Genomic DNA, 10,568 nt, shown 5'->3' on the forward strand with positions numbered 1-10,568 from the left:
AAATAAAGATACTTTTTTTAGTATAAAAAATTCTCAATTTGATTTCATTGCGATATCGATGATGATGATGATTGTGACCTGTCTAATTAAAAAAACATCAAATAAAATTTATAATAAATTATAAATTTGAACTGCGTGCGCACATATGTAGCACTGATTACTGTTGCGTTTATAATGAATTTATATACTATATATATAAAAAGCGAGCAAAATTTTAATATAAAAGCGCTTGTAAATCTATGCATATTAGCTCAGCATGGCTCGGCTGGCTTGGAATTGGATGTTAAGCAAGGTGTGGTCTCAAATTATTTGGAATTCTTGCAGAAAAATTTGAACTGCGTGCGCACATATGTAGCACTGATTACTGTTGCGTTTATAATGAATTTATATACTATATAGTCTATATAAAGCGAGCAAAATTTTAAAATAAAAGCGCTTATAACTCTATGCATATTGGCTCAGCTTAGCTCGACTTGGCTTGGAATTGGATGTTAAGCAAGGTGTGGTCTTAAACTATTTGGAATTCTCCCAGAAAAATTTGCGCACATATGTAGCACTGATTACGACTGTTGCGTTTATAAGGAATTTATATACTATATATATAAAGCGAGCATAATTTTATTATAAAAGCGCTTATAAATCTATGCATAATGGCTCAGTTTAGCTCGGCTACGCTTGGAATTGGATGTTAAGCAAGGTGTGATCTCAAACTATTTTGAATTCTCCCCGAAAATTTTGAACTGCGGCGTACATATGTAGCATTGATTACTGTTGCAATTATAATGAATTTATATATATATATATATATATATATATATATATATATGTGTGTGTATATATATATATAAAGTAACTAGAATCCATGTATACAAATAATTAATAAGGTTATATGTTTTATATAAAAAGCAATATAGCAGATTCAACCAGCCAACCAGAAAATTTCGAAGGCGTTCGTTCGATGACGTCAATTTAGTACTGTTGGCATTGTGGTTAAGACTGTATAATACTGTAGTACATACATTAAATAAGTTTTTTACTGATGTGAATGATTGAAATGGTGAAAGTGTATGGTTGAAACGAGTATAAATAGGAGCTGAAAAAACGTGAAAATCAGATCAGGCATTCTGCCTCGCATGAAGCAGTCTGCCTGATCTCATTTATTTTATTTTTATTTATTTTATTATATAGAATTATATATAGTTTGCATGCCTGTGGTTTGTGTGATTGGATGTTGTATTTTTTTATATTTTAGGTGGGTTCTTTAGCGGTTGCTCATACATACATACATCATGTTTGTTTGTGTGGTAGTATTTTATGTTCTGTTTTACTCCTTTTTCTCTTTCTTCATGAGTCTTAAGTTAAGTTAATGAAACATAGGTAGGTGAGGTAAAAATTAATTTATTATATAGGTAGGCTAGGGCATAAGGTAATTTAGTTACATAGGTAGGTTAGGGACTTCTATTCTTTTACTCTACTTGGTGGTGTGTTTTTTGCTTTGTTTTTTTTTTATTTGTTTCACATCATACATATAACAGGTACGCGGTGGTTACTGGTTTTAGTGGGATTTTTATTGATTGAATGTGGTGGAATGTATGGTTATATAGAGTTACATAGAGTTACATAGAGTTACATAGAGTTACATAGAGTTACATAGAGTTACATAGAGTTACATAGAGTTACATAGAGTTACATAGAGTTACATAGAGTTACATAGAGTTACATAGAGTTACATAGAGTTACATAGAGTTACATAGAGTTACATAGAGTTACATAGAGTTACATAGAGTTACATAGAGTTACATAGAGTTACATAGAGTTACATAGAGTTACATAGAGTTACATAGAGTTACATAGAGTTACATAGAGTTACATAGAGTTACATAGAGTTACATAGAGTTACATAGAGTTACATAGAGTTACATAGAGTTACATAGAGTTACATAGAGTTACATAGAGTTACATAGAGTTACATAGAGTTACATAGAGTTACATAGAGTTACATAGAGTTACATAGAGTTACATAGAGTTATATAGAGGTTCTTTTCTTTGCCGACCGGTCGGCTTCTTTGCGTTTCTCTATTTTCATTTAAATTAATTAAATAAATAAGATTTGTCCATTCATTTATGTTCTTTCAGGTTCATTCATTCAGGTTGAAGCTTCCGGAGGAGTTCATCGTGGAAGATCAGAATGGTTGTGATGTCACGCTACGTTCGTTCATTCAGTGTCAAAGAATGCACGCCTGATTGGGGTTCGTTTTACGGTTTCTTTGCGGTTTCTCTTTTTGCCAATTGGCTGGCTTTTTCGGCTGGCGGGTTTCACCGCGGCTCGTTTCATTTAAATTAATTAAATAAATAAGATTTTATTCATTTCACTCAGGTTGAAGCTTCCAGATGAGTTCATCATGGAAGATGTCAGGCTACGTTCATTCATTCAGAGGCAAAGAATACACGCCTGGCTTATTCTTTTTTCTGTAATTTAAAAATAAGTAAGAATGCTTACACGCGCACACACACACACAATTACATTAAGTAGCTATATAGGTAGGTTAGATAGGCATAATTTTAATTGTAGGTAGGATGGATAGGAAGCATCCAACACTAATGTAGTTGAATAGGTAGGCGCGTAAGTTTATCGCTTCTATTTTTTCTTGCATCTACATTACACGCATTAGCGTATTACACACACACACACACACACACACAAACACATACATAAACACATATATTAGTATTTGAGCGTAATTTTATTTTCAATACACATTCTAATTTATTATTACTAAGGTTGAGAGTAATTTAATTTCATAGGTAGTTAAGGGCAATAATGTAATTCTAGGAACAATCTTGTAATGTAAATTAAAACGCTGTATGTGTATCGATAGGTAGGTTAATTATAAGTTTTATATTATTATTATTATGTCGGAACCCAAGGCATTACGTAGGTGGTGGGGTGGGTGCCGAAAGGCCAATGAATTGGGCTCTTGAGTTTTGTAATTTTAGGTAAGTTAAGGCCATAATGTAATGAATAGGTAAGTTAAGGCTACGTTGTAACACATACTCATTAATAGATTTAGGGTTTAAGTTTTATATTGTTATTACTAAGTTGGAGCCCAAGGCATTACGTAGGTGGTGGGGTGGGTGCCGAAAGGCCAATGAATTGGGCTCTTGAGTTTTGTAATTTTAGGTAAGCTAGGGCTTAATTGTAATGAATAGGTAAGTTGAGGGTACGATAGCCGATAGACTCTGAATTTCAAAGTCCGTTGTCAGAGGTAAGCCTTGGTGGCCAGTGGTGAACCGGCAATGGTTTATTATCCGGACGGCAATGGTTTACTATCTGCACGGTAATGATTTACTATGCGGCATGGCCATAGTCTACTACCCGCACGGCTTCCGGACGGCAAATGGTTTACTATCCGCACAGCAATAGTCTACTATCCGCACGGCAATGGTTTACTATCCGGTGCCCTGGCTGTCGGTGAACATCTGTGCAAAGGAGGGAGAATGAAGGGGGACTTTCGACTATCGTACCATTAACAATTTAATATAGATTAGTTAAGGTAATTGAATAGGTAGATAGGATTATTTTTATTAAGCAATTTGAGATGCAGGCACCGCTAAGCTTTCTGATGAGAATTTTCTTTTTCTCCATTCCACGAGCTGTGTTTCAGCAACAATCTCGAGGAGGACTGGCACCAGTTTTGGAGGACAGCGTAGGAACCGGTAAGCATTCAAATGTTGGTCGAGTGGACGACGGTAAGTTTTTTTTTACATTTTAATCTCTTTATTATTTTCAGTTATTATTTATTTGCCATTATTTCCATTTTATAATTTTTTGCTTCTAAGATTCTAACATTCATTTACTACTACGCTAATAAAAAAATTGTCTACAGAATGATGAGAGGTGGGCAGTGGTGGGAGTCAGCACGTTTCAGATGGTGGTCTCATGATGATTTACGTATGATGATGTGGTGTAGGAAGAATCAGCGCGTTGGCTGTTCGACTGACACTCAGAAGTTCGGATGAAATCTTGTGTGCCGATCTGAATGTGGTGGTCGGTGCGGTCGGTGTAATGGATTGAAGTAACGACGATTTTTGAAGTAAGGTTTAGTTTCGTTTTTTTTATTTTTCTCATTCATTCATTTTTCCCCTCAATCTTTCAAATTATTCTTCCATTAATTGACGTTAATTCGTTCTATTCGTTCATTCATTCATTCATTCTTTTAACTAATTATTTAATCATTCAGTTCATCATTTATTCGTTCGTTCCTTTGTTCCTTGATTTACTACTAAACTAATAAAAATAATTTTTTACAGAATGATAAGAGGTGGGCTGTGGTGGGCGTCAGCACGGTTCACATGATGGTCTCATGATGATCGTTCCGATGACAATTTGAAGAAAACAACAACGACGATTTTTGAAGTATGGCTTAGTTTTATTTTAATTTTTCTCATTCATTTTATCACTATCTTTCAAATTATTCCACCACTAATTGATTCATTCTATTCATTCGTTAAATCATTCAATTCATCATTTATTCGTTCGTTCCTTTGTTACTTGATTTACTACTAAGCTAATAAAAATATCTTTTTACAGAATGATGAGAGGTGGGCTGTGGTGGGCGTCAGCATGTTTCAGATGGTGGTCTCATGATGATCGTTCCGATGACAATTTGAAGATAATATTAAAAGAAATTTGTTCTTGTCCCATCGTACCATTGAAAGTACTCGAATTTGTCATCTCAATCAATCAATAAATCAATCATTTAGCTTATAAAGCGCTATTTCCGCGATGTTCAACAGCGCTCCTCAATGAATTTTGAAAACAGATGGGTCTTGAGATTCGCTCTGAACTTCGCAAGTGATGGAGAAGTAGTCAGAGAAGTAGGTAGATAAGATAAGTTGCCTTTTTTTCCAATGGCTTGTTTTTTACTTTAAAGAATTATTTTTTTTTTAATTTAGTGTTTTTCAGTATCCGGTCAAATTCATTCCATCGATGCGCGTCGGATGATGGTCGGTGCAATGGAGGTTCGTCCGTAGTGAGTGAAGAAGTTTTTGGAGAGTACACGCCCGCACATTTACACACACACATCAATAAAACACACACATACACAACATCCATTCATTCGGTGTCGTTGTTGTTATGTTTTTCTTCAACTTTCTATTTTCTTTACCTGACTTAATTTAATTCGTAGGTAAGTTAGGGATTGAGATGAGTTGAACAATCGTAGGTAGGCTAGGGCTTAACATTAGTTAAAGTTTCAAGTAAAATAAAAACGCTGAAATATGTAAAATAAAATACCTAAAACATGTAAAATTCCAAAAACGTAGAAAAACATATTTGTAGGTAGGTGAGTTGAGTTAATGATTAAAAGTAAGCTAGGGCCCTGAGAGTGATTTAATTGTAGGTAGGTGACTGACTACTATTCTTGCGACTTTTTACTAGTTTTTTGTGATGTGTTTGTTTTCGCTTCCCAGCCCCACACCAACAAAACAAACTACATTTTATTCTCGTCGTCGTCGTCGCCTTAAATTTTACCTTTTTGAACAATCTTTTTAATAATGTCTAATTTATTTAATTATTTATTAAATGTTGACTGGTTTCTAGTTTTTTTAATTTGGTTATATAATTTTTAGACATTTCTTGATTTAATAAAAGCAACTATTGTGTTTTTCTTTCTTTACTAAAATCTCGAAATTGTTTGTAAATCTGTACAGTTAAGTGTTTGTTCGAGTTTGAACAAGCCTTGCAAATATTTTTTAAATATGGTTCATTGATTGGTTGGTTGATTAGTTGATTGAATGAATGGTTGGTTGGTTGGTTGATTGATTGGTTGATTGATTGATTGATCTCATAGTATTTTATATATGAAAAAAAAATCCGATTAAGCCAACATACGGCTTTACTTGGCCACTGTATTTTACCAGACAAAAGCAATTTTTTTATTTATATTGACAAAAATAAATGTGAAATGAATATATTGACTTATTTAAAGCATTATATGTAAAGAAAACCGCCATGACACTGTTGTATGAGACCCAGTAAGCCACTGCAGTAAGCCAACGTATGATTTCAGCAACCATAATTTCTATGAGCACCAGCAGAATGTAAAATATTCATTGAATATAATGAAGATAGTTGTTCAAATAACAATTTTGATCTATTTAGGCCGTTTATTTCATGAGCAAACAAATTTTTAACATGATTGAATGGTGTAAAAAAGAGTGACTTTAGTTCAATCCTACTGAGCCAACCTTCGGCTTCAGTAAAAAACCACCGGATTTCACAGGACCAAAAGTATAATTTTTATATTCAAATTAACAACAATAATTTAATAATACATAATTTTATTTAATAAAATCATAATTTTATTTAATAAAATTAAAGAGAATTACTACAATGTTTTAAGCATATTAAGTCAAGTAAATATTTCATATAGCTTGCTCGTTAAAATCCATGCAATTTCGTAAGCCAATAATCCAAGCACGACAAATTATTCTAATTATATGAAATTATCCACATAATTGAATAACTAGCAAAAATCATTGAATATTAGTTATTTTAAAAAATATATTCTTTATTCCCAGGCCTAAGCATTGTAAGTAAAAATTTTACAACCAATCAAGCAATAGGATTTAGGATTTTAGGAACAAGTGCTGTTATTGTAGTAGTTGTAGTAGTGTAGCGGTTGGTAGTCTCTAGTAGTCTAATCTGTTAATGTTCGTTAGTGTTATCTGTTATTTATTTTAATTAGTAATTAGAATTAGTAGTTTAGTTTTAGCTTAATTATTAGAGTTTAGTAATTTAATTACTAATTAGTCGTCGTTAATGTTGTTACGTTACCCTTACCGGTTACAGTTAATCGTTAACGAGTCAAGTGTTAGAAGATTGGTTCACAAAAAATTTTTTTAATTTAAAATGCAAAAACCGTCATACAGCAATATCTATCCTAAAACAGCATCTACTATCACCTTTCAAAACATTTTAAATAAAAGCAATATTCCGAAATTAGTAAATAAACGATCGTAATTTTAGACTTGGACAATAAAAAATCACCCTCCAATTCCCCTCCGGAAGTAAGCTCCTTGTTCGACCGTCAAAAATGAGCGAAGGCCGTTATATTTATTCTAATTATATGGTGTTTTGTATGTATATATGCATTCATCATATCGCCGCTTATACCACATAGGCCACCACATACGTAGGCTTTATTGCACACATCAGATGGGAGGACAAGGTGCCCAACACAGAGGTTCTAAGAATATGTGGTGTTTTAGGCATTGAAGCCTTTATACTCAGGGCCAAGTTTCGTTGGACTGGTCATACGTCGTTCGCATGCCGGACTCAAGAATACCCAAACAAGTGTGTTTTGGATAACTGACCATTGGAAGTCGTCTGGCAAGTGGCCCAGGGCGGCGATAACCTGAAAGACAACCTGAAGAAATGTGAACTCAACCCAGGCTTTTTTGGTCATGATGCTCTTCGGAGTGGAGAAGGAAATGCAAGTCCGCGGTCGATGGATTTGAAAGAACTCGAATCACTGTACTTGATAATAAAAGAGAACGTCGTAAACGCGACGTCAGAGCAGCAGTGGCCTGGAAGCGTGGGCCTGCCAGTTTTGTTCACGGGGATGCCTGTCAAGAATTGGACTCTGCTCGCGTGAAGACTCACCGATGACGCAATCCGTCGTACTGACGGTGCAGTCCATTTGCATTCATCATAGTTTAGTGATTTAATTTGATTTTTTGTATTAATGAAAAATTTGTTAACGAATGCTTTTTTTGAATAAATAAATAAATATAATGACAAATCATGAATTATGTATATTCATGGAACAGATTAAAAATATATCGAAAATATTTATATTAGTGAAATAGTCAATTAAACCTAGGTTTTATCAAAAATATAATACAGTAAATTCGACAAAAATATTTCATCATTATTTTAATTATTCAAACATTTCAAATAGTTATTAAATTTTGTTATTATTGTTTATTTTCAAGGCTTTTTTTGTACCATCTGTTGATGCAGTTGACGGTAATCACAACGAAGGAGAGGATGAAGAAACTTATCGCAAGTCCCATCATTAAGTCCGTCCATACATTAATCCCTTCACGCACATTTATACCTGTGTGAGTGCGTGTGTGTGCATTGTGTGTGTGTGTGTGTGTGTGTGTGTATGTGTGTGTGGGTGGATGGTGAGTGCATATTCATTGTATATCATTGCGTATACAGAAACAACAATCTTTGTATGCATAATTCAATATCGTTGAATTAAGTTTATTTCTATACATTCATGTGTTGGTTTTTAGTATCCTTAGATACACTTCTGACATTTTGAGATATACTTTTGATACATACCTACCATTCAACATTAATTATTATTAATAATACCATCTGCCAAATAAACAAAATTAAACTAACCTTCTTGGCATAGGACAGTACAATACAACAATGTGTAAACTGTACTGATTTTCTTAATGATTTTATATTTATCGAGATGCATTCTATATACGTGTTTATAATTTAATCCTAATTAATTTGTATTAAATTTATTTATATTAGACCTCTTTACGCACTATATTTACAAGTTTTTAAGGATATTTATGCTAAATAGTTCATTATTGAATGAATTTTTAGCAAATAATATTCGAACGAAAACCGGTTGAATCGAGTTATTCGAATCTTAATTAAGAAACAATATAATGGCAGTATGATCTGATAACCTTATCAATACAGTTTATAAAATTCATTCCATATATATTTTAAACATATTTGTCGTACGAAATTCACACACGCACAAACACACACGCACACGCACGCACACAAACTTGGTATTATTATTAACAGAATAAAATAAATTCTACTAAATACATTTGTTTCGGAATTAAAAGTGTTTTATAACAGATCAAATTCAACTGAGATGAGGTTCTAAATCAATGCCTAAGTTATAGGTAAACGAGAGAGCTTGTTATTTTTAATTGTGTTACTTTTAATTTTTTATGTTAATTTATTTTGATTTTTGTGGTCAAATAAAATAAAATCTCTTTTTATCATTTGATATTTTCAGACACTAGACACGTAAACTGTCACCATACTAGTGCATGGATCGTGTAACAGATTAACATCAAGGTGAAACTGCATTGTAATGTAAAATTTAACCTTTCATTCGTTCTATTATTTATTCATTTATTTATTCATTTGTTCGTTCGTTCATTCAATCATTCATCCATTAATTCATTCATTTATTCATTCCTTAGTTCGTTCATTTGTTCGTTCATTTGTTAATTCGCTCACTCCTTCACTCATTCGTTCATTCATCTATCAGTATATTTTATTCCAAATAAAAATTATCAAGCATTCTTTAATCAACATATCTGCCTTCTTCGTCAGATGCAAGATAACTGTGGAGAATTTATGAAATTAAAATATAGTTGAGTGGTTAGTTATTTAATTGTGACCAGACCATATTGTTGTATATATATATATATATATATATATATATATATATATATATATATATATATATATACAACAATGACTCAGTGACCAACCTTCTGACGAATGTTGTCGGCCAGTGTCTTGAGGCAGCTAGCTTCCTCCTCCAGCTCCTTGATCTTGCACTTGAGGCACTTGTTCTCGCATCTCAACTCCTCAAATTCCTGGTTCAGAGCGTCGTTGTCCTTGCAAACGTCGCAGGCTTTTGCTTTCAACTGATCTCGAAGGTTTTGCAATTGCTGTTTTTGGAGAGAATGTTTTATTTCTTATTCAACTGAGTATGTATTTAAATTTTGATTATTGCAATGGTTTTATTTTATTTTTTTCAGAAGTTCAATAAAAAATGTTATTGAATGCTAATGAAAATTGTGTCCTTCCCTATTACAAATAATTGTACTACCTGTATCTTATCACATAAACATTTTCTTTTATCCTTCAGGCAAGCTACCTCCTGATAAATTTTGAATTAAAATAATCATTAACTACTAATTAATTAGTTAATTAATTAACCATTCAATCGATCAATCAATTCATTAATAATCACACATCTGCCCACCTGCTTCAAACACTCGATTTCCTTAGCTCGTTGGCTCATTTTATCGAGAGAACCAGTAGCGAACAGAATGAAGAAAAATAAGTTTTGAATGGACAAACTTATCAGATGTTAATTGGAGGATTCTTTAATAAAAGACTTTTTATGCAATCGATAAACAATAATTTTATACTAAATATTGAGCGATTTAATTTTTGTATTCTAAAAATTTGTGACGTCTTTTGCTTTATTTTTTTTCATTACTGCAACCGTCACGGCAAAGGTTTGTAATTTTTTAAAATAATTTTTCAATGCTATAGCTCGATGAGAAAAAAAAACGAAAAAAATAAACGAAGGGAAAACATGAAATAAATAAAAAAAGAACATTTTAACGAATAATGAATCACATTAAACTGAACAACGCTTGTGGAGACATGGAGCTAACCAGCAGTAAATGTTTTTTAATGATTTTTACATGCTCCCATTTATACTTTATTATTATTGTTATTTTGTTGTTGATACTGCGCATATTTAGGTAGTAGT

The 10,568-nt window shown here is 32.6% G+C and overlaps 1 protein-coding gene across 1 annotated transcript; it reads left to right on the plus strand.

Annotated features, from left to right (window-relative positions):
• Positions 1 to 3,599: 3,599 nt before the first annotated feature.
• HELRODRAFT_181880 (hypothetical protein) lies at positions 3,600 to 5,034 on the plus strand (the record flags this gene model as incomplete). The annotated part of the gene is made up of 5 exons (XM_009031663.1): positions 3,600 to 3,750; positions 3,972 to 4,057; positions 4,312 to 4,359; positions 4,798 to 4,878; positions 4,957 to 5,034. 5 exons carry the CDS (start codon positions 3,600 to 3,602, stop codon positions 5,032 to 5,034), a joined length of 444 nt encoding a protein of 147 aa, XP_009029911.1.
• Positions 5,035 to 10,568: the final 5,534 nt, after the last annotated feature.

This window comes from Helobdella robusta (assembly GCF_000326865.2).
Source record: "Helobdella robusta unplaced genomic scaffold HELROscaffold_77, whole genome shotgun sequence".
Classification (NCBI taxonomy): Eukaryota; Metazoa; Annelida; class Clitellata; order Rhynchobdellida; family Glossiphoniidae; genus Helobdella; species Helobdella robusta.